This window comes from Microtus pennsylvanicus, chromosome 10, assembly GCF_037038515.1.
Source record: "Microtus pennsylvanicus isolate mMicPen1 chromosome 10, mMicPen1.hap1, whole genome shotgun sequence".
Taxonomy (NCBI): Eukaryota; Metazoa; Chordata; class Mammalia; order Rodentia; family Cricetidae; genus Microtus; species Microtus pennsylvanicus.
This window is the reverse complement of record NC_134588.1, coordinates 21,707,926-21,732,494: the sequence shown is the minus strand read 5'-3', so window position 1 is coordinate 21,732,494 and position 24,569 is coordinate 21,707,926. Positions and strand designations below refer to the sequence as shown.

The following is a 24,569-nucleotide window of genomic DNA, read 5'->3' as shown; positions in this document are numbered from 1 at the left end:
ATCTTTTGAAAAGTGTAAAAAGATAACCTACAGAACGGGAGAAGATACTTGCACATAGTTATAAGACAGGGGACTTCTGCTCAAGATACACGAAAACCTTGCACACTCTTAATGGTAGAAAGACAGGGTGGAGAGAAGGCTCGGTGGCTGAAGCGTTTGCTGATCTGACCTGAATTCGGGTCCTGACACCCAAATCAGGCGCTTATAACTACCTGTAACTCCAGCCCTAGGTAATCTACGCCTTTTTCTGGACTCTAGACACCTGCGTTCACTTACACATATAGACACATAAATAAAAAAGAAAATAAAAAAAAGACAAATCACTGAGCAGAATATCATTGGTTGAAATAAATAGGGACAATGGTAAATGCTGGCAAAGATGGAGAGGAGTTGGAATTTGTAGATACAGTTATTGAAAATACTAATCATGGATTTTTCCATTTGATCCAGTAGTTCTCCTGAAAAATGAAAACATGTTTTCATTAAACAGTCCATGATTATTCATAGAAAAATGTGAAATCAACTTAAGTGTTCAATAACCAATAAATAAACAAAGGTGATATATTGGTATGATGGAAAATTATTCTGTTGTAAAAAATGGAGTATCAGTCTGTTTTACGTCATTGGTGACTTTTTAAAAAAATATACTTAGAGAAAAAAGTCTTTCTCAAAGCCATTTATTAAACGTGTGAAATAAAATGAATTTATGGAGACAGAATGTGGAATAGTGGCTGCCTATGAATGGGTAGGTTGGCAGGGGTGGGTAACAGCTGCCTATTTCTGCAGGCTTCTCTTCTGGAGTGTTGAAAATGTGCTAAAATTGGATTTTGATGATGGTGACACAAAATGCCATATTTATGGGTCGATATGGTATTTGACTTACACCTCAATAAAGCTGTAAATTGAGAGGTGACAATGGATTTCAATGCATTAAATTCTCCTTAAATTGTCTCATAGATTAAAATATTTTAGATCCAAAAGGGGACTTAGCAAGCATGCACTTGATTTGTCTTTATCTGGGAGATGAAGGGACTGGAGACTGGAGAAATTAATTTGTCAGATGATATGAAAGCAATTAGTTGAAAACCCCAGAAAAACCCACCTTACACTGGAGTTCTTTAATCAATAGTTGGTAAATCTCACTGAATCCATTTATATAGCAAAATTATGGTGTAGACGTGGTAATAACTCATAACTTAATTAGTGTGATCCATCAAAGCAGCCGTATGTGGATCATGTTAATTTTTGTGTAGATGAGATCAAAATGCCAAAACCAGCAAGGAAGAAAGTATAGATAACCCCAAACAACAGACACAGGCCGTGCATCCCATCAGATGTAAAACGAGATACATAAAATCGCCCGGAGTGGGAGTCTGTTTAGTTTCTGTGCTGTAGCAGCAAGCATGAGTATCTAAAACGTACTAAGTAACCCTGGTATTATTTTAGTTTTAAACTAAGGGGAAAGTCCTTAATTCTTACAGAGCATATTTTTTTTCTAAGTTAGAATAATTGTTTCCACATTGTGGGTTCACATAAAAAGGGAATAAATTATCTTTGAAAAAAAGTTTGAATTTTTTCCATTTGTACAGACAGGTGATGGGCAATTCAATTTTTCTTCCAAACCCTGTTGCTGTACTTAGTTCTCTGTGTTAGAATTTAATATTTCAGTCTTCTCTACATGGAGTTTTCCATTAATTCAAACTTTGCAAAAATAATTACCAAATTTTCAGAGCCATGTAATTAAAGATTGGGAATGAATAGGCCTCGGGCAATCACGTCTCTGAGGGGAATTCATTTGGCTTGTGAAACTTAATTTTTTAAATAGTGTGTGTGTGTGTCTGTGTGTATGTCTCTGTGTGGTATGTGTGTGTGTGTCTGTGTGTGTGTCTCTGTGTGGTGTGTGTGTGTGTCTCTGTGTGGTGTGTGTGTGTCTGTGTGGTGTTGTGTGTGTGTCTGTGTGGTGTGTGTGTCTCTGTGGTGTGTGTGTGTGTGTCTGTGTCTGTGTGGTGTGTGTGTCTCTGTGTGGTGTGTGTGTGTGTGTGTGTGTGGTGTGTGTGTGTGTCTGTGTGGTGTGTGTGTCTCTGTGTGGTGTGTGTGTGTGTCTGTGTGGTGTGTGTGTCTCTGTGTGGTGTGTGTGTGTGTCTGTGTGGTTTGTGTGTGTCTGTGTGGTGTGTGTGTGTGTGTCTGTGTGTGTGTCTCTGTGTGGTGTGTGTGTGTGTCTGTATGGTGTGTGTGTGTGTCTGTGTGTCTCTGTGTGGTGTGTGTGTGTGTCTGTGTGGTGTGTGTGTGTGTGTGTCTGTGTGGTGTGTGTGTCTCTGTGTGGTGTGTGTGTGTGTCTCTGTGTGGTGTGTGTGTGTCTCTATGTGGTGTGTGTGTCTCTGTGTGGTGTGTGTGTGTGTCTCTATGTGGTGTGTGTGTCTCTGTGTGGTGTGTGTGTAGGCACACACATACCATGGTGCACGCGTGGAGGTCATTGGACAGTCTTGGGTTTCAATTCTTGCTACCCACCTTACTTGATGCTAGGTACACTGTTTCTTGCCATGGTGTACTCCAGACTAGCACAATGGTAAGCTGCCTCTTCTTTTGCTGTAAGGGCACAGGATTATGGTCGCACACTAGTGCACCTGGGTGTACACAGATTCTGGGATTCGAACTTAGGTTTTCATGGTTCTATGGAAGCATGTTACCTTCTAGGCCATTACTCTAGCCCATGAAACTTAAGAAAATATGATTTTTACATCAGTATTTAGACGTGTACCTTTTGTTTAAAATTTTTAAAAAATGGAAGGCTTTGGAAAAATGGGTCTCTGTCCTAGCATGATGTTGATCAGGCTTGGGTAAGTGGAGGCTGACTGTGTGGGCTGGTTGCACATTCCAGGATGCTGGCTGGGCTTACCCTTGGCTCCCGGAATCAACGGTCATATGTATTCTACCTGCCAACCCTGCCTGACATCTGCTGTCATGCACAGCACAGTGTTCTAGGTTGGAGACAGGCCAGCACGTGGTGACTTCACCAGACTGTAAAAGATCTTGAACACCCATGCTATAATGCTACATCATAGACCAGAGCCGATGTCATTCACCTGTTATGAAGCTATAGGAAACATGACCACCTAGCCCATCAGATTAAAGTACAGAGTGCACATTATACACAGCATCTGATACTGATAAAGATAAAAAACTGTCACTGGGTCTGGAGAGATAACAACATTTCAGAGCACTATTCTTGCAGAGGACTTGAGTTCAGTTCCTAGCACCCACGTCAGATGGCCCTCAACCTCCTGTAATTCTAGCTCTAGGGGACCTGATGCCTTTCTCCGTTTGGTACCTGTACAAACACACACACACACACACACACACACACACACACACACACACACACACACACACACACACTTTACGATACTATATACTTTTTACTAATTTCTTCTCTGACAACTCATGCACATATAATGCCCCATGGCCACATCACTCCCTCCGCCTTCTCTTTTTCTCCTTTCACTTCCAGCGTCTGTCTGTCCTCCTACCAAGTCCCTATCCCACTCTCAAGTCTTTACTTTGATTTGCTTTTTGCTTTGTGAGCCACTTTGTGTAGCCAGGACCCTCCGAGGACATGGATGAGAAACCATTCACTGGAGCATGAGGAATTCACCAGTAGCCACCTCATAGGCGATAATAGCCCCCTTCCCCATCCTTTTAGAGTGTACGCTGACTTTGTAAATCATTTTCATGTGAAACTATACACCACGGCAGAAGAGATATCTTAGCTGGCAACACAAACAAGGAGAATGGGTCCTAAGGATCAAGTCAGGCTGGCTTCTGGTCTGCACATGCATCCACCCACACATGTGCCCCTGAACATGCATGCAAAACAAATGACATCAAGTGTAAAGCATGATAGAAATCCAAGCACATTTAATTATTTATTGGATCCAGTGATTGATATGTTCAAAAAAGGCGGGGGGAGAAAAGAGAAAAAAGAGATAATCTTGATCTCAATGGTGCAAATGTCACAATGAACTCTACTGAAAATAAGAAAAAAGATGTTTCCACAAACAGCCTCTCTTCTAGGCAAAGCATTATGATAAGGAAAGTAATATTTATGAGACATAAATATTGGACAGGGAGGGCCCAAAGCATTGCTAAATTATTTCTAAAAGTTTGAACAGAAAGTTGCCAGGGAACAGACCCCTGCAACTGACCCTCTGCCCTTCACACACAGTTATACGTACATGCTACCTGGGCACAGTAAAGGTACTTAAAACTAAAACCGTTAATTTACACGATGCTCAAAAATTATATTCTGATGGTGCCATAGACATATGATGAGGTTGTAATAAAAATGTCCTAATTTGGAACATAGAAAGTAAAGGATTGAGCCGGGTGGTGGTGATACACATCTTTAATCCCAGCACTCTGGTGGCAGAGGCAGGCAGATCTCTGTGAGTTCGAGTCCAGCCTTGTCTACAAGAGCAAGTTCCAGGACAGGCTCCAAAGCTACAGAGAAACCCTGTCTCAAAAAACAAATAAAAAAAAAGCATTGAGATCTTTGGCTCTGATTCAGTAACATTCTATATGACGATAGATTTTTTTAAAAAAGAAAGAAAAGTAAAACTATAATTTATGCAAAGTCCTACTAATTAAAAGCTTTAATTTTTATTACTTGTAAGCAGGGAAGGAGGTGGAATTGTGGTTATATATGTGTATATATATGCATGTAGAGAATATGCACATATATACATATTTTGCATGTATTTTAATAAGAAGGCACATCTGTAAAAGTCTGAGTTTTTCATTAAGAATAAATTTCATTTGTGTATGTGGGGGGTGTGACACCTGTTTGCATACCTTGTATGTGTGTATCAGCAGGTGCATGGCGGTCAGAGGACAACATTTGGAGACAATTGGTTCTCTCTTTTCACCTCTATGGGGTTCTGAGGACCAGAAATTGGTCATTCACCTCTGACACAAGTGCATTGACCTGCTGAGCCATCTCATCAGCCCAAGCTTAACTTCCTTGGTAGCATCTAAGTGGATCATCAGTATTTTGTGTTCTTGAAAAGAGATTTTTGCCCACCTCCCTCTTTCAACAAGCATATAACGCTTGCAATTTAACTAAATGCTGAATAGAGAAAAGGAAACGAAACAACTGTAAATTTTTTCTCTTTAATTTTGGCAGTTTATTACATATAGCATCTTTAACATCACAGTCTACATCATATGGTTTATTAAAATTGTATTATTTTGTGTGTGTTAATTGGTTTTGAAGGTTTAATGCTTACTCTTGATTTCCTTGGCTTTTTACTCACTTCAGGGTTATGTGGGATTGAGGAGCATTTGGAGGGAGCTTATTCTAAAATAAAATAGAATAAATAACCTCTTCGAGTGCGAGAGACACTCTGGGTAATTGGCAAGATTTTAACTACCAGCTAAAACCTCTGCAAAAAATGGATCGACTTCCAATTTATTTGACTCTGTCCATTTCCTTGGTCACTTTGGGTTTTCGCTTGTGTTCAAAGACATTTAATGAAAAATAATGGCTGTTGCAGTGTGCGGGGACATCACCGTCAAATCTTGGCTGGATTTTCAGAAAGCATTCCTCCTCATAAACCGCCTCCCTAATGAGTTGTGTTCCGTCTCCCCTGGCTTTGCAGCATTTAGCCCGTGCTTTCCCCAATTGGCCCCAGATGGAAAATATTCTCTAGAAATTGGATGGCTTTGTTAAGTGTTGCTCTCCACAGCCAGCTCAAAGCAACAACAAAACACAACACCAACCACAAAAATCAGCTGAACAGAATGCGTTTGATAGCTCGGTCCATACCGCGCCCCGGCATCCTATGTGGTTGAATGCTTTTTGCTTTGGGCAGTTGGGATTTTTCTAATTTAACTAACTCATTAACATTAGCAGCTGACACACTGCAGAATTTTTTCCCCTAGCCACATCTCAGTATTCTTCCATTCCACTGGGGTTATATGCATGTTGTCTTTATTTATTTTTATTCTTCTATTGGTTGTTTATTTATTTTAAGATTTCCTTATATAACTATTTTATTTCTATTCTGATTTTCATGCAGGGCGTAGCTGTTTCGTATAAGGAGTTTAAAACATTTCTTCAGGCAGTACATGAAGGAGAGGAAGGAGAGGCAGAGGAGGGAGCATGGGGAGCCCCCCCTTTTGGTTTTAGACAGGGTTTCCCTGTGTAACAGTCCTAGCTATCCTGGAACTAGCTCTTGTAGACAGGCTGGCCTCGAACTAGCAGGGATTCACCTGCCTCTGCCTCCCACCACGGCCTGGCGCGTGGGGAGTCTTTAAAAGAACGCTTGGGGAAGAGGGAGCTGGGAGACGCTCACGGTGCTGCTGTCCAGTGTGTCCAGTCTAGACAGCCCCTGACCACACCAGAGTGTCAATAAAGGCAAATTGTCTGAGTTAGCTCCACCCAGAGCTAATCCTCCCAGCAAAAATCATTTCTTCATTAATCCACTATTATATTTTACATTGCCTTTGACCAGTCAGTATAAAAATCTCTTCTTAGACTTCAGGTATCCTAGAAATTTGAAAATTTCTAGAATGTTCAAATTCTAGGATACCTTCCCCCACCCCTTCATTTTCCTTTCTTCCTTTGTCCTCCCTTCTCTTCCTCTTTCCCTCCCTTCCCTCTCTCTCTTCCTTCTTTCCCCTCCTGCCTCTCTTTCTTTCTTCTACCTCACTTCTTTCCTACCTATCTTTTGTCTCTTATTTCCCATGTGCTCCCAGTATAGATGCACACTACCATACCTAGCTATTATTTCAAATTTTTTAAAATCTTTTAAAGTGGTCTGGCTTTGACCTGTTGGCATGACCTTACTCTACACTTACCCATGATCATTTTCTCATGTTTAGAAAACAGGTGTGTGTGTGTGTTTGCTGTATGTTTGTGTGTATGTGCACATGCATGGCTATGTGTGTCGAGGCCAGAGGTCAACGCCAGCAGATTTCCTCTGTCATTCTTCACTTATGTTTTAAGACAGAATCTCTCACTGAACTTACAGCATATCCATTTGCCTAGGCTGGCTGGCCAGTGAGCTGCAGGAATGCTCTTGTCTCTGCTTTCCCAACTCGGGATCATAGGAGTGTCTGGAACTCATGTCCTTTACATGGTTTCTGATCCAGACTAGGGTTCTGATGCTTGCTTGGCAGGCACTTTCCTTACTGAGGTGTTTCCCCAGCCCCAGCTAGCAAATGTTCCCATTTCTGGCATGGGGATGGTGATTCCACTGGGCAGGTAAACGGCCAGGACTTTTGTTGTCACCATATTGCTCATTGTTGGTTGATTCTTATTGTCCTGGAATGTTAACATTATTCAGTGCTTATAGAATATTGTTTCCAAGTAATATGGATGTCATTTCTACTGTTATATTACATGATTGACAGCTTGAAGTATGTGAAAGAATTAAGAAAACCAAGCAGGCAAGTGAACTTGCCTATCCTAGGAATTTTACAAAGATTCTCATTCTCCCTGGGGACATTCTTCTTGAGCTATAGTGAAACATAGAATTATTACCTAGTGTCTTTCCTGATTTTACTATGTGTACTAGAGGGTTGATCAATATTCTACTATTTAATCCTGACCACCTACTGTGTGTCAATCAGTGGAAAAAATACTCAAGTTAATTGTCTTATTAATGGAGGTTTCCTTATTAGTGGTGGTTATAACTCAACCACTAAGAATTAAATATATTAAAGAATTTGTTGAGTGTTATTAGCTAGTGATAAGTGGCTTACCTCATGGCTAGTTCTTCTTACACATGACTTTCAACATCTGGGGGTTGGGTATTTATGTAATAAGCTAGTAAGAAGTGGAGATAGAAAGCCTGAGTACCCTTTGTATTCAGGATGAGAGTTTGTAGTTGGTGGCTATGACTTGGCACTTCTTGTAGGCACTCCCTTTCTATCTAACTTTATTCCTAAGAAATAAATCTTCCTCCAGGCACACAGTTCTTTTCTAGCCCCTTCTCATGATCCCTCTGCCTGGAATGATGTCTTGCATCTTTTTGCAAAATCGTTTTATACTCTAGCCATTCCATATAAAAAGGTTCTGTTGGTAAGTGTGACTCAAGGTTGTAACACCTACTAAAGTTATCTCCTAATGCCATCACCTAGCACAACTTGGGATTATTTCTTTGTTTGCTTACTCATTATTGATATATTCTTACTAGAAGGTTCCATAGAAGCAAGAACTTATTCTTTCTAGTCATAGGTGTGTGTGTGTGTGTGTGTGTGTGTGTGCGTGTGTGTGTAGAGAGAGAGGTCAGAGCTACAATGCCCAGTGTCTTCTTTATTACTTCCCACATTAATTTTGGAGACAGAGCCTCTCAGTGAATCTGGAACTCACAGATCCAGAAAAGACTGGATAGCCAGTGAGCCCCAGGCATCCCTCCGTCTCTGCATCCCTAGCACTAGAATTTCAGGCATAGTATTGCTCTTAGTTTTAATATGGGTTCTGGGGAATCCAGCTCAGGTTTTCATGCTTGCATGTCCAGCACTTTACCAGAAGAGCTGTGTCACCACGGCTAGTCTTCCTTATACATGGCTTTCAACATCTAGGGCTTGGGTATTCTATGTAGTAAGCACTCAGAATATACATGCTGTCTGTGAACTGATGACCTATTGTGTTGGGGAGGATTAAAACTGAGGAAAGTATCCATTTGATAGAGGGGAGGTTGTTATCCCCAGCAGTCTCTCTGTGTCATAACTACTCTTCTCTAGGCCAATCTTAGCTACCATGACTACAGTCATGGCAAGGTAGAAGTCTGAAGGGCAGGTCCCCAAGCAGTATCAGTTGACAAACACTTTCCCCTATGGTAATAGAACTAATATCTAACATCTTCATTTGAAAACACACATACCTTTAGACTTTGTTATGTGTAAGAGACTATCTTGGGTATTAAGGGTGTTGAATGTTCTATGAAAATCGGTAGAGAAAGGGAATCCTCACCTAATGTATTTGTTGTGAAGATTTTTTGATGAAAGTAAGACAGGTTCAGCTCCTGAACTGGGGGCAGGGAGATCAGACAGGATGCTGTGAGAGTTAAGATAAAAGCAGACTTGTCAGAATTCACTTAGGGTTTTGGGGGGCTCTAAAGACCTGTTGGCAAGATGTAGGCTGTTTTACTTTCACTGGTATTGCTGGAGAGAAAAATAACTTAACAATAAGCAACTTGTGGTAGATAGAGTTTGTTTTAGCCCACCCTTCCAGGGTACAGTCCATCACCTTGGGGAAGTCACCATGGCTGTGGTTTGAGATAACCGGTTATATGACATCCTTAGTAAAGAGGAGAAATGAATGCACGCATGCTCACTTGTATACCGCTTTATTTCTCTCCTCTTAAAGTGTTCTGGACTACTTGCCTAGGGCTTGATACCACGATGTAGGAAAAATTCAGAACTGAGCCCATTCACTTACCAGAGTGGATGAGCTTTGGGTAGACTCTGTAGAACATCTAGGTTAATCTTTGTGATGGGGGAAACCAGAAACAACAGAAACAAGAGGTCGCACGTGACTATAAGGTCAAGTACAGATACAGGCTAGTCTTCTAACAATTAAGAGTGGGGTCACATAATCTTTTCAGTTGTATGCCTGTACCTTCATGTTGTTTTGCCAAGGATGGGAGGAGTTCCCATCCTGAGGAGCTAGCTATAGGCGGTTATTTGTTGCTGGTATAGGAGGCAATGTTTTCTTCAGTGGTATAGTCACTGGTAAGCTGCCCATGCTCTAGGAGATAACTACACTAAATCATGAGAGCAACTCAGTGAGTATGCGTGCACACGCATACACACAAATGGACAAGAGAGTAGGAAAGGGATGTGTTGGGAAGAAGAGATTCAGTGGGCGAAAGAAGGGGATGAGACAAGGGAAGAGGGGAGAAAATAACCACAATTTATTATGTGTGTGTATGTGAAACTGTCAAAGAGTAAACAAAAAACTAATTTGCATAGCTTTTTGTCACAACATTCTGTATCTGGCCTACTTGGCTATCTTGTTTTGTAGGATAATAGGCAATTTCTATATTTTCAACTGTTCTTTGAACCATCAAAGGCATAGTGAATTTTATTCAGTAGTTGTTATGATTACCTGTTGATATTTATAATTCACTGTACGTTATACTCTACTATTCAACAGTTCCCACATTCTTCCAGTGATACAGTTAAATGACTATAACAGTTGAGAGTAAAAAGACATGCAGAGAGGTTGAATGAGTTCTCTATGGCCGTATGGCCAAAGGGTAAGGAAAATAGAATCAAATCCATTTCTTTTTAAAAATATACCCATTTTATTAATTATTTTGGGAGTTTCACATGTGTAACAATACCTTTTGATTGTATTTGCCTCCCATTCCTATCCTTATCTCTCCTAGGTCCATCCTCCATTCTCTCAAAACCTCTCATTTCCTTTTTAAAAGTTAACGCAGACTCGACCTTGTGCTTCCTGGTCTCATGGGTGTGTGGAGACTGTAGCACGGTGAAGTCACCAGGGTACATTCCCTTTTTTTGTTTTTGGTCTTTTACAATTGAAACTTGGAACCTAATACATGTGGTGGACTTTTATTAAGCAAAATTCTTGCTCATTTGAGAACAAGCAGCCTCTATGTAATCCTTGATGAGCTGTGTGCTAAAGGCAGTGTTCTATAAATAGGTGCTGTCCATGATGACACTATCCAGAGTCTACTGATCCTGGCTTCCTCAAAACCAATGGATCTTCCAATGCTCAAAAATTTGAAATGACATTTCAAGAGATTTATTCTAATTTCAAAATGATGTATCTCTGTGGGGGTATTTGCATGTGAGTGCAGTTGCCCAGGGAGGCCAGAGGAGCACATCGGATCCCAGCGAGCCAAAGTTCTGTGTGGTTTGGGTGTTGGGAACTGATTTTCCAACCCAAAACTACAAGACAACTCGGAGCTCTAGTCATCTCTCTAGCTCCTAGCTTACATGACATTTTGACAATTAAATATTGTCAATAATGCACAAGTTTGGGGTTCTCCTTGCTGGATCTATGGCTCAGCAGTTCTTGGTTCTGGAGTGTGGTTTTCTGGGTTTGAGCTCATGGGCTTTGCAGACAGCACCTGTGTGCACAGAAAGAGACTTGTTCCGGCCGATGGAAAGAGAACAGGTATGGGGCAGGTGTGACGTGATGCAGAGAGTTTGCTTTTGGCACAGTCTGCTGATTTAACGCGCCAGCCCATCCCCCAGCCCTGCAAACACAAGCTATAAAAATACACGCACCTCCACAAAGATGTCTCAAGTGTGTGCCCCTGAGAGAAGTCTTGCGAGCCGGGAGGCCTCGCAAGTGTTAGACTTACTGTTTGGGTCTGGGCACTTTTTTGGCCCTAGTTTCTGGTAGGAACAGTGCAAAATGAAAAGTTTAAACACTGTGCTTGATCATAAAACCTATGTTCACTTTTTGCAGTGGCCGTGGAGACAGAAGGGGGATTCTGATAAATTGCAAAGGAAAATCCATCACTCACCCATGGAGGGGAAGAGACAGCTGTATAAAAGGGACTTTGGTAAAAGACTTTCTCTGGACAGCAGTCTTGTGGTAAGTGCTAATATTCACTGACCACTGTATGTGTTTTGGCTTCAAATACGTTATTCTTTGACTGTTATTTCCTGAACGCCCAGCTCCTAAAACCCTGATTCCATTTACCCCATTAGCAACACCCCTTGAGATTTGGGCTCATTTATTTTTTACAAACTCAAAAGCCAGCAAATTATTGGAATGTTTGTATAATGTCTTAATAGGTAAATGTCATAATCTGTCAACATTACATATAATTGCATTAATTCTGGCTGAAATAGACATTAGCCTATACAAAAATGCGCCTGTGCCTTCGGTCCAAATGCCAGGCCTATGTGTAGTTGCTCCAGCATGAGTAAACTGTGGAGCTGAACAAAAATTCAATACAGCTCTGAAGTGTTGAAGAGCCGAGAAAGTGGCCGAGGGCTCCATTCCATCCTACATAACATTTCTTTCTCACTCTGGTGGACACTATTTCTTAAAAAACTGGATTTAGCATGTGTGCATACGCTGTGCATGTGTGTGTGAATGTGGCGAATTCTTGTGGAGATCATAGAACTGCTTCCAGGAGTCCAGTTTGCCTTCCACCTAACTGGAGCAAAGTCTCTCTCGTCTCGGCTGCTTGCTGTGTATTCCAGGCTAGCTGGCCCTGGAACTTCCCACTGGTTCCCCGGTCTCCACCTCCAACTTCCTTATAGCAGCCCTGGAATCTCAGCTGAATGCACCATATCCAGCCTGCTATGTGAGTGCCAGAGACCAAACTCAGGTTGTCAGGCTTGCTCGGCATGTACTTTTTACCAACCACAGCCTCTTGCTGGCCCAGTGGACATCATTCTTAACAGCATGGTTGGGTTTCCCTTGGTGTGTGAGGATATGGTTAGTGCAGGGAAACAGGTCGTCTCTGTGCTTAGAAGCTAGACTTCTTTTCCACAGGCTCTGGATCACATGTAAGTTACCTCTTCTGTTCCATGTTCCATGTGACCAGAGCGGGAAATCAGGCGAAGACCCTCCCTTAGCCCAGTCCTCTCATTAGGGAACTGTAGATTGCTCTTGGCCCCCTCTTTTGTGTGAGTATCAGGGCTGTGCTGTGCTGACAGCAACTGCTCTAGAGACTGCTATGTGGAACATGGCTGATAAAGCGTCGTTGGGCGTTAGGGAGCATGAGCACCTGCATGCTATTCAAGTACACGTGTGAAGAAGCCAGGTGTGATGGCAGTGCTCGGAAGTGGAGGCAGGTGACCTCCAAGACTGCTTGGACAGCTGGCCCAGCTGATTTGGTCAGGTCCAGGCCTGTGAGTGACTCTTTCTCAAAAACAAACCGTGGTGGACCAGGGTGCCTGAGGAATGCTCAGATCGCCCGTTGCACTACTCTTACACATATATACACACGCACACACACCTCCGTGTCCATGTCCACCTCTCCCATCCCACACAACTGACGAATGGGTTTGTCAGTTATGCCCCTTCAATTCTACTCTGAGTTCAGAGTAGAATTCTTTTAAATTTTAAATGCAGTAGTTTTTTTAAATCTGCGGACTTAGTTATTTTTCTTGTGATCATGGCCACTTCCCTTTTCATGAGTGAGGTTCTGGACGCTGAGAATGGGATATGCAAAGCATCCTCATGCCAAGTTCTTTCATGTGACCCTGAACCTGGTGCTGAATGTAGGCTTCGTGTTGACCAGCGTGATGGCCAAGGCTACAGACACCGGTAATGCGTTAAGTGTTCTTTTCTGTGGATGCAGCCACACCTCACACACCAGATCCTGTGCTATCTGCATGGAAATGGGCAAATGAGGTGTGTGTTCTCCTGTGTCCATTCCCTTTACAACTTCTGGGAAAGCTGGTATACAGGGGTATTTTCTCAGCCTCTGTTGCAGGAGAAAGTCTTCATGAACATTGTCACACCAATCTGATCTGTCTTGGATTAGGCAGAGACAGAGAGAGCAACAGCCATATGGTACGATGAGAACAGTTCAAAAGGATTCTTTTAATCCAGAAATAGCATCCTGGTTGGTTGGTCTCCAGAGCCACCTATTATTGCTTCTAGTCTCAACTAATATGCAAATATCCTGTCAAGGCAAACATGCTAAGCTATTGTCTTTCAATACTCGATAGCACCAGTCCTTAATAAAAGACCTTTGACCAAGTCCGAGTGTGAGCCAGAAGAGTGGAATTCTATGGATGCTGTTGGTAAAGAGAAGGATATGTGTAGTTATTTATTTTGTGTGTGTGCACATGTTTACATGGCAAGGCATGTATGTGGAGGCAGGGGACAACTTTCTGGGGTCAGTTCTCTCCTTCTATTATGAGGGTATTGATTAAACTCAGGTCCTCAGGCTTGGTGGCAGTCTTGGTCCCTTTACCCACTGAGCCATCATATTGGCACCCACCCTGTTTTTTGAGACAGGGCCTCACATTGGCCTGATATTTTTAAAAGAGGAGACTGGTGGGCCAGCAAGCCATAGGGATCCACCTGTCTCTGCCTTCCCTGCTCTGGGATCACAAGCATATACCACCAATGACAGCTTGTTATATGGGTTCTGGGACTCGAACCCAGCTCCTCCTGCTTTTGCACTGAGTGCTTTACCAAATGTGCTATCTTGCTGGCTCTCTGTTTTTTTGGCCTGGAATTTGCCAAGTTGGTTACACTGGTCAGTAAGTCCCAGGGATCTGCCCATCTTTGCCACCCCAACACGGATAGTGTAAGCTTCTTCTACTGAGCCTGGTGAGTTTTGTTTTATTTTTTCTTCCTACATTCATTCTGGCAATGTAACTCAGGTCCTCATGCTTACAAGTCAAATGCTTTACCAAATGAACCATCGCCCAGTTTTCTCTTTGGTATCCCGGATTGGTAAACTAGGGATGTATTGGTTCTGTAGTCCATTGCCTAATATAAGAAAGAGTTAAGACCCAGAGAAGTTTCCTGCTTTTCCTAAAGCTAACCAGAAGAATAAGATCAGGCCAAGAGCCCAGGTCTCCATTTCTCATTTCTATTCTTTATTTTTCACTAAATATTAGCCTAGGAAGAGATGTCCTTTGGGGAAATTAGGTGAATGAAAAGGAAGCATGGAGTATTCACAGCTCGAGACTCTAGTGCAATAACCATTATGACCAAAGTGAGCTAGGAGACCCAGTGGTGATTCCCTCATTTAAACTTTGCAGAAGAAATTTCCTCCTCATGTATCCTAAGAATAAGGTACTATTAACTTTATTACCTTTTTATTTTCCTTAGTCAAATCATGAAGAGTTAAGTTAGAAATTATAGCACTCTTAGAGTGGCTCTTAAACATTTTTTTTAGGCTGGAGAAACTATAGAATGAAGGAACATGTAGTTCAGATGAAGAAAAACAAAGAAGGAAAAACAGTTCATGTCCTTTAGTGACAACTTGGAGGATAGGCACAGAGGAATTTGAAGTGTGGGTGGTGTGTGCACACTTGTGAGTGTGTATATCAGGTGTATGTGTATGTGGGAGGAAGGAAAAGTGGGGAGAGGGAAGTTGGGAGAGATCTCACACATGTCCACAGTTATAATCTTCAGTCTTTGATGTTGGTGATTTCACTTCCTAAATGACCCTTTATAAGGATAAAGTGGTATTTAAGTGGAAGGGAAATGAAAAAATGTAGGTTCCCAAGTGGGGAGGAAGGCCAGTGGGAGCTACCTTAGCTGGCAGCTCTGCGTGTTTGGTTGGCAAACCACACGTTGAGTTTTGAACCACAATGGCTTCCCTCCCTTAGTAATAGTAGCAGAAATTTATTGAAGTTTAATACATGCCAGACTGTCTACTCAATGCTCTATATGGAAATTTTGGCTAATACAACAGCTCTTTAAGGGAAGAATTCTGGATGTCCCTATTTTACAAATGAGAAATCTGCAGCTTGGTCCGTGCCTCAGTGTCATCCAGGCTTGGGACTGGAGAGGAGACGGGGCTGAAATTTTGGGTTGGGTCTGGCTTTGCGTACGTTAAAGCTCCCAAGTGGAAATCTCTTCTATGACAGTCACAGGGAGACTCTCTGTGTTGCTGCCCTGCCCCAGAGGCCTCCAGCTGTTCTGACAGAACCAGAAACTTTCATGGGTACTACAACACCTGCCACACTCATGCCCAGTGATAAGGGAGACCAGTGTGGTTGTAGAAAACACAATCCCTCGAGGCATGGTGTTGGCAGAGAGGGTGGGAGAGAGGGAGGGAGGGAGGGAGTCATACGGAATAAGCAACCTGAGTACTGAAACAAGGGCTTAGGTCTGTTTTCCAATCTTGTGATATTCTTATTCAGATTAACCAGATCTTTGAACCAACCCTCCCCTCTCCAGTTTAGAAAGCATTTACTTGAGGAATTATTGCCCCAGGGGAGTAGCTGGGGGGAGGTGGAGCACACCCAGCTGGTAGGTAGCTGTCCTTCCTGGCCAGGTGCAGCAGGGGTCTACACCGATTTTGGAGGACTAAGCAGAGTTTTGGCTAGTCTGCTGACTGATGGGGAGAACCAGCAGGATTTCCCACTTCCAGAGGGAACGCTATTGTTTAGTACACTGCTAGGCTAGCAGTTGGTGCCGCCCAGGAGGGCTTTCCTTCATCCTTTAGGCTTTCTCTGGGAGAGACTTTTCTTTGTTCCCCTCAGTAAACTGAAACAATGGCCACCTCTTCAAAGGCTCCCGTGAAAATGTCCCCATCCAATTGTTTTTGAGACAGGGTCACATTCAGGCCAGGTTTGCCTCAAAATTGCTGTCTAATTAGCTCTAACTGTCGACTTGACACAGCCAAGAGTCACTTGAGAAGGGAGTCTTATTTGAAGGATTGCCCAGCTCAGGTTGACTCGTGGGCATGTTTGTGGGGGTTTGGTCTTGGTTATTAATTGTTGTCAGAGGGCCCAGCCCACTGTGGGCGGCACCATTCCCTGGGCAGGTGATCCTGGGCTTTGTAAGAAAGCTAGCTGAGCATAAGCCTGAACGATCTAGCCAGTAAACAGTGCCCCTCCATGGTTTCTGCTTTAAGTTCTTGCTTGAACCGCCCTGAGTTCCTTCAATGATAGACTGTAAATTATAAGTTGACAAAAAGCCTCTCTCCCCCTAAACTGCCTTTAGCTAGAATGTTTCATCATAGCAGCTGAATGAAACTAGACCAGGCACTGTGTAGCCCAGAATGACTGTGTGTTTCTGATTCTGTTTCTGTACCGAGATCTAGGAAGAAGGTGTGTGCCTGGCTAACATACAGCGCTAGGAACAGTATCCAGGGTATTATGTAGGCTAGGAAGATACTCTACCAGCTTATGTCTGGGCCCAGATAATGAAGGATATTATCAAAATGTCCTCCCTGATGGGATTTTAGTCACTTGATTTAACTTATTGCCACATGCACCATTTGACAGTATTGACACTAAAGACCCAATAATTCCTTGTGGTAGGCATGTTCTGTGCATTGTGGGATGTTTAGCAGAACACCAGCCTTTTACTCAGCAGGTGCTAGTAACAACTCTTCTGATTCTGGCTACCCAGTCAGCCTCCAGACGTGACCAGCTGTCCCTACACCCGGAAGCAGATCACCCCTGATGGAGTTCAAATATAACTTTTAAGAGGACATAGGCCATGGCCTATCCATGTTTGTGCTCCTAAAGCCTGACACATGGACTGTGCTTAGTGTGATGAAAATGGGTTTGTGCTTGCCTGTGGGTAGCTATCTGTCCGTGATCTCCAGACATTAGCATGGAATCCAGGTATGGAGAGATGCTGTTGCTGTTTGCAATGATTGGAGTGAGAAGATAAAGTATTACTCATGCAATATGATGCTGCTGTGTATGTTCTGTATGTGTGTGTGCGCATGTGTGTTTATGTGTGTGTATACATGTTCCTGTGTACAGGCGCATTGTGTGCATGTGAAGTGTGTGTGTGTGTGTGTGAGTGTGTAGAGGCCAGTGGACAGGAGTAGCATCATTACAGTTTGTTTTTGAGACAGATTCTCTTGCTGGCTTGGAGTTCACCAAGCAGGTTCACCTGGCTGCCAATGACTCCCAAGTCTTTGAATTGAATGAAATGCTTCATTTTAATGTGTATGTATACATTTTTATGGGGAAAATCCATGTGGTATCATAAACTTCTCAAGGGCATCTGTAACCTGAGGAAGGTATGGCAGTTTAATTGCACTGAGTGCTTCCCAGGCATCTGCCCATGGACCACTTCCTTTCTGGGGACATGGAGTAGATGCTCCATAGTCCCCATCCTCCATCATCAACTGTGTTTAGCTAGGGCAGTAAGTGCTACCTGTCAGTCTCTTGTGTTGTAGTTCTTTGCATCCTTGGAGTCTCTGAGATCAGTAAATCAAAATAGAAACTAGACATGTTTTGAAAGCGTTTGCAGATGCTGTTATTGATGAGGCAGGGAATTATCTTGCTTCCTTGGCAGGAATAAGGATAAATGGGTGGAGATGTTTGCTTGGCATACCCTGTTTCCTTATGGTACTAAGATTTGCTTGTCATCTTCCTGGTGTCTCACCATCTTTCAATAACTGGCATTATCAGAGCCTCTGAGTTTCCATGGCAACTGAGTTTCCTGCCTTTTCCTAAGGCAGGCTCTCCAGTGCTTTGTCCATAACAACAGTAGTGTGTTAATCAATCTCTTTGCGGGTAGATCCTCAAACCCCTCAAACCCACCAGGCTCTGGAGTATCCATCCTTCTGGCATGTTCCTCCTGCATTCTCACTCTCAGGGTGTTCATCCCATGGGATTGTTTTCTGATGCCCTATCTGCCAACGCTGAGACACTCTTCCTGTGTGCCCTTTCTTCACCCGCGGGCACAAGAACTGAGCACCTGGTGGGCAGCGCTCTGCCACATGAGGGCCCAGAAATGCAAAGCAGGGTTTCTGCTAGTGTGTGAAACTCTAACAATCTAGTGTATTCAGGGAGCCGAGCGCTAGCAGCATGCACTCAGCAGGACAAGCAACAGCATTTGTGCAGCTCGGAAGATGACATTGTGGGTGAAGTGCTTACCACACCAACAGAACCCAGTAAGAGAGCGAGGCACAGCGGCAGAGATTTGTAACCTAAGTCCTTGGGAGATAGAGACAGGTGGATTCCTGGGCCTTACTGACTGGCTAGTGTATTCTAACCAGTGAGCTCCAGGCCAGTGAGAGACCCTGACTCAAAAGTGAGGTTGACATATCCTAAAGAATGATACTTGAGGTTGACGCATGGCCTCTGCAAGACCTGTACACCCCATCATCCCCCAGCCCCCACTTGCTAGCTCTCTTTCTTTCTCAGGATTGAAAAAGCAATTACCCTTCTGCTTTTATTGATAAAAGTTCTTAGCACAAAGAGAAGGACTTTCTTTTTTCTCTTTACAATATCAGCCTAAATTTAACCTGTGGTTTCCCTGCACTTCCTGTAGCAAAAGTTTACTGAGAAAACTATAGAGGCTTTAAGATCTGCCTGGGTGTGCTAGGTTTATACTAGGTTTGTAGTTTCTAGACCCTAGGTAAGCTCTGCTGTAACCCTGGGTCACTTTCCTGCTGTCCCATCTGGCCACCACTATTCATTCTCTCCTGCACATTTTCCTCTCCTGCCTCTTGGTGCAAGGCAGGTGCATCACACAGCTAAATGATTGGGCTTCTTCGCTCCCATTGCTTCATCTGTGTAAACAGTCCCAACTGTCCATGTGTCAGAATCACCATCAGAATCTCAGCTGTTGTATACTAATTGTCCATCCAATGCTGTCGTTTATTATCAGTTAACATTTACTAAACACCTACAGGGGTCACAGGCTGTACCAAGTTGGCCAAGTTTAGCCAGTATCTATGATCTTTTTTCCACTTTGGTTCACAGCCTTCATCTCCAACCCAATTTCAGTTTTTCTTTCGAGAGCCAATCCGGGGGCATCATTTTCAAACACTCCACTTAACATCAGATGAGCATACCGAGTCTCCTTCCCGTGGACGAGTTTCACAGTTCTCTCTGGTCTGGAATCCCTTCTATAAGCCCCCACAGAGGTTTTTCCTGGTTCCTTTACATTCTAGGCCATTCCAGATGTTTCCTCCTCATAAATTTCCATCCCTTAATGGGGCTTAATGGATCATAATTGTCCATTTCTGAAGGTGCCTCAGAGGTTCTCCCCCTTCTGTCTTTCAGCACCTCTTCGGTCCTTGGTTTGAAGTGGCTGCCTTCAACCTGGTTGATTTCCTAGTACAGTTCATTCACAGACTGCCTTATGCACATGGCTGTGTTGAGGGAAATAAAATCATTTAGTCTGCTGAATTCTGGGATCCATCTGTCAGAGCTGGCGCTGTGAGGAGCTTGGGAGCTGTTGGATTTTTTTATATGGGAAGCTCTTGTTGGAGGCCTGCCATCTTTGGAGGTAGAAGAGCTCAGAGGCCTGGCAGTCATTCAGTGTGAGTGGGGACTGTTCGGAGACACAGTGCTTGCAGGCATCAGTGAGGTGCCCAGCGATGAAGCTGCTGCTGTCATTGTTGTTTGGTTCATGTGGTGTCCCAGCTGGCCCTGCAAGCATGGGTGGAGGTGATGCGGACAGGGCAGACAGGATCTTCTGGGTCACATAGGGTGGCCTGCTTGGTGAAGTTGATAAAGAGGGAGGAAAGCTGAGATAAAGAGAGAAAAAAGGGAGGGAGGGAGAGAGAGATAGGGCAGAAAGGAGAGAGAGAGAAGGGGGAGAAAGAAAGAGGGAAGGGAGGGAGGGAGACAGAAGAAAGGAGAAGAGAAGGAGGGAGGATGAGGGGGAAGATAAATGAAAGAAAAGGGGAAAGAAGGAGGGACAGAGGGAATGAAGGAGGGAAGGAGATACTTGAGTGAGATATTTCTCATCCTGGTAGAAGGATCTGAAGAAATCCCCACAGTCTAGAAGCCATCTCTGTTATTTTTGTCAGTTGGGAGGAAGACAGATGGGATCCTCAGGCCAGGTCACAGGAGGGGAAACAAGGAGGTGGCGGGCAGCGAGGGTGGGAGACACATCAGGACCCACGGGATCCTGTACTAAGCAGGAGCCATTGCTGTCTCTGGGCAATAGCTGTCCCTCCCTAGTAACCCAAGGCTTGAGGAGTCAGCCAGCTGGCAGGAAACACCACCTTAGGTGGAGGGACCTTGGCCAGTGGTGTCCCTAACAGCAGCAGATGAGAATGCCATCTTCTTTCTTCTCTGAGCTCTAGTCCCTTACAGTGACTGCCATCGGCTGAATCCATTTGAAGTCAGAGGGACAGGTGTTCTGGTGCCACTCTGGGACCAGTGCAAGGACGGGAAGTGTGGAAGGTGGATTCACTCAGGAGGGCTAAGGGAGTGAACTTGTGTTGAGAAGAAAACCAAGCATAGATAGATGTGTATGTGTATGCGTGTGGGTAGTGTATGTGTGTGTGTGATGTGTGTATGCTTTGTGTGTGTGATATGTGTGTTATGTGTGTGTGTGATGTGTGTATGCTTTGTGTGTGTATGTGTGTGTGATATGTGTGTGTGTGATGTGTGTATGCTTTGTGTGTGTATGTGTGTGTTATATGTGTGTGTGTGTGTGTGTGTGTGTGTGTGTGTGTGTGTAAGCATGCCCAGTTAGCAGTGGAAACAATGGTACAGCGTTGGTCTTCCTCAGAGATAGCAGCTCTCTACCTTATTTTTGGCACAGGGTCCTTTACTCTTACCCAGAGCTTGTCAGGTTAGCACTTTGCCTACCGAGCCATCTACCTAACCCCATAGCCTTTTGTTTATTTGTTTATTTATTTGTCTGGTTTTTGAAACAGGGTCTTCTTATGCAACCCTGAATGTCCTAGAACTCACTATGTAGACCAGGTTGGTCTTGAATGGAGAGATTTTTGTGAACCTCTACCTGAGTGCTGGGATTAAGGCTGTCTATGCTTCCTGAGTGTGCTACAGCTGTGAAAGTAGGCACTACCACACCCAACAATCCATTTTTGACATGGCGTTTGAAGTGAGTTTCTGTGTGTAGGTTTTCAGCCTGGCTATTTGCCTGAACTTGATCCTGACGAGACATCTTCAGAACTCGGGTCCTATGCACCTGTGATACGATATTTTCCTCAGGGTCCCGGATGAAGATGCTTGGTGTACCTGTGGATGACACTGGCTATATAGGAGGGTGATCTGTTAGATTGGTCACTTCTCTAGAATTCTACATTCTTGGGCTAGGGAGATGGCGGTGTGGTTAAGGCCCTTGCTGAGTGAGCTCTGATCCCCAGTATCCGTGTAAAATAAAACAGATCTGGTGGCAGATACTTGTCATCCCTGTGATAATGGGGAGATGGGGACAGCAGATCCCTGGGGCTCACTGACCTAAGTCTAGCCTACTTAGTGACTTCCAGGGTAGTAAGAAACCCAGGCTCCACAAAGGTTGATATCTGAGGAGTGACAGCCTAGGTTTCCCGCTGGCTTCCACGTTCATGTGCACACTCGTGCATGCAAACACCACAGGTGCATCCTTAAACGTCTACATGGACATACTCACAATAATAATTAAATGAAGGAACGCATATCTTGTACAGACATGCTTGGCTGAAGAACCCGCCTGTGTTAGATACTCATGCCTCCTGCCTGTATGAGCTTGGCCATCTTGCCTGCCTTCTCTGAGCCTCTATACCTCTTATATATAAGCAAACAGTTGCCTTTCCTTCCACGGCCAAGGGGAAGAATCAAGGGGAGTAACTTCGGGCACACGCAGCACTGAGCCTTGCATGCCCTCTTCTCTGTATTGTGCACACAAGATGGCAGCTCTCTTTTTCTACATATAGAAGGGGGAATTCAGAAAAGGCAGGTTTTTCCCCTTTGCTTTTTAAAATATACATATATGGTTTTTAAGAAGGAAAATGGCATAGCCAGGATGCTCTCAGCCAGAAATGTCCACCCCAGTCCTTTGCTACAGGTTGTTTCTTGCCAAGCCCAGAATTCCTTTCTTCTTACTCCAGTTGCTTGGGAGTTCCCTATTAATGGCTATGCCAGACCTTTTAATATGGAACATTGTATTTTTTTTTTCTGGAACTTTTGGGTTTCTGCCCTCATAGCTGAATTCTGGCCAATGACTATTTATAACAGGCAGTTTTATTCCAAAGTCTTCCAGAAGTGCCCATGCTCTTCCAAGCGCATGCACAATGACTTGCTGTGCCCCGGGTCCTGCTGAGTCTTTCTTCCAGGGTCCCTGCGGGATCAGACTAGTGGACTGGGCTGTGAGGCTCCTCTTTGTTTGCCTTCTGTTTTCAGTTGCTCTGAGCTCTGCCAACTTGGAGCAGTGAGAGATAGATGGGTTTGGGGGACGGACCTGGAGAGTATTTCCCATCTAACTGCCTTCCTTTACTTTATTGGGGGAGAAGCAGAGGACAACTTGGAGGGGTCAAAGTAGAAAAAAGTTTTCCACTACATAAAGAGAAAGAGGAAACAGGGTTTCAGTGGCGTCTTGCCAGGCCCCAGGAATGCGCCAACCCTGGGAATTGGCCCTTGGCCAGCCTCCTCAGCGGCTGCTGACTTGGGAAAACGGGCTCTCTGGTGGCTGCCAAGAATGTAGACAATGGCCTTTTGGATAGCTCGGCTTTTGAAAGTTTGGCTTTTGTTTTATTATCACCAAAAGTAACATTTATTGGGCACCTGTGTATGCACGCCAAAAGATAAAATGCATGATTGGGAGTCTCTGAACTTAACCAGGCAGAAGCTCCAGGTCCTGGTTAATATAGAAAGCCTGCATCTAATGATGATCTAATCCTCTACTGGGGCACACTGCTACCTTAGACATGAGTGCTGGGCAACACGGAATTCTAGAGTTAAAGTGTGTTTTAAGTGTCGAGCTGAGCTGTCAATGAAGTTCGTTTACTCCATTGTCATTGGTTGAGAAAAGTCTTTGTTATAGACCAGGTGTGTTCTGACAGTGCTTGGTTTAGGATAGAGTAGCTCTGATCTGCACTAAACGTTGTCTGAGAGAGAAAGAAAGTGGCTAGTCACACACACACACACACACACACACACACACACACACACACACACTATTAATATGTGATCTACTAGTAGGGAAATGGTGGTGATGATTTATTTATTTTTTAAGACTTATTTTATTTTTGCTATTTGTGTGGATGTTTTTGTGCCTATGTTAGTATATACTATATGTGTGTGGGTACACACTGGGGCCCGAAGAAGGTGTTTGGAATTCCAGGGGCTGGAATTATAGGTAATTGTGGACCATTCACTATAAGTGCTGAGAGTCAAGCCTGAGCCCTCTAGAAGAGGAGCAACTACTTTTAACAGCTGAGTCATCTCCTCAGAGGCCAAATGATGCCATTTCTACAGTGACCTTCTTTATTTTACGAGGACTCTATGGAACTGGCTGACTAGGTCACACAAGCATGGGATCTGAGTTCAGTTCCCCAGAACCCTCTGGAAACAAACACCCACAGCCTGAGCACTGGAGAGGCAGACACATGGAGGCTTCAGGGCTCTCTGGCCAGCCAGTCTTACCAAGTCCATGCATTGCACAGTGAGAGACGTTGTCTCAGAAAATAAGGAGGGGCCGCAGATGGCTAAGCAGGTTAAGGAGATTGTCTCACCAGTCTGAGGACCTGAATTTCACTCTGAGAACTCCTGGAAAGATGAAAGGAGAGAATCAACTTCACAGAGTTATGCCTTGCCCTCTAAATGCATACCATGGACATGTCTCCCCACAGCATGCATATGGTACAGTATTAATAATAAATAAAGCGAAAACTAAGGTAGACCCCTGCACCAGCCTCTGGTCTCAACATGTATGCAGAATATGTGTGCATATATACATATATATGCACACATTACAGAAATAGATGGCTTTTTTATTCTTTCTAAACATGGAGGTAGAGTAGCATTCTCATTATACCGGTGAAGAAGCTGAGAGTAGATTAACTAACTTGTCCTAGGTCACATGACTCCAAGCAGCTAAGTCTGTCTTCCTGCCCAGTGTGTGCTTCTTGTGTCTGTGATGCACATATCTCTATTGTGTACTTTTAAAGTGAGGGGTTTTCTGGCTTCCCCTTGTTGCTATGGTGATGTGTGGATGACTCCCGGGACAC

The 24,569-nt window shown here is 43.8% G+C and overlaps 1 protein-coding gene across 2 annotated transcripts in view; it reads left to right on the top strand.

Moving 5' to 3' along the window:
- Positions 1-11,449: 11,449 nt before the first annotated feature.
- The window catches only part of Nckap5 (NCK associated protein 5), a 791,944-nt gene continuing 778,824 nt past the window's right edge, over positions 11,450-24,569 (top strand). For both annotated transcript variants that reach the window (XM_075987773.1, XM_075987771.1), the window contains exon 1: positions 11,450-11,575. In XM_075987773.1, the coding sequence (XP_075843888.1) occupies positions 11,507-11,575 (69 nt within the window). In that variant the 5' untranslated portion in view covers positions 11,450-11,506. The remainder of the gene's footprint in view (positions 11,576-24,569) is intronic.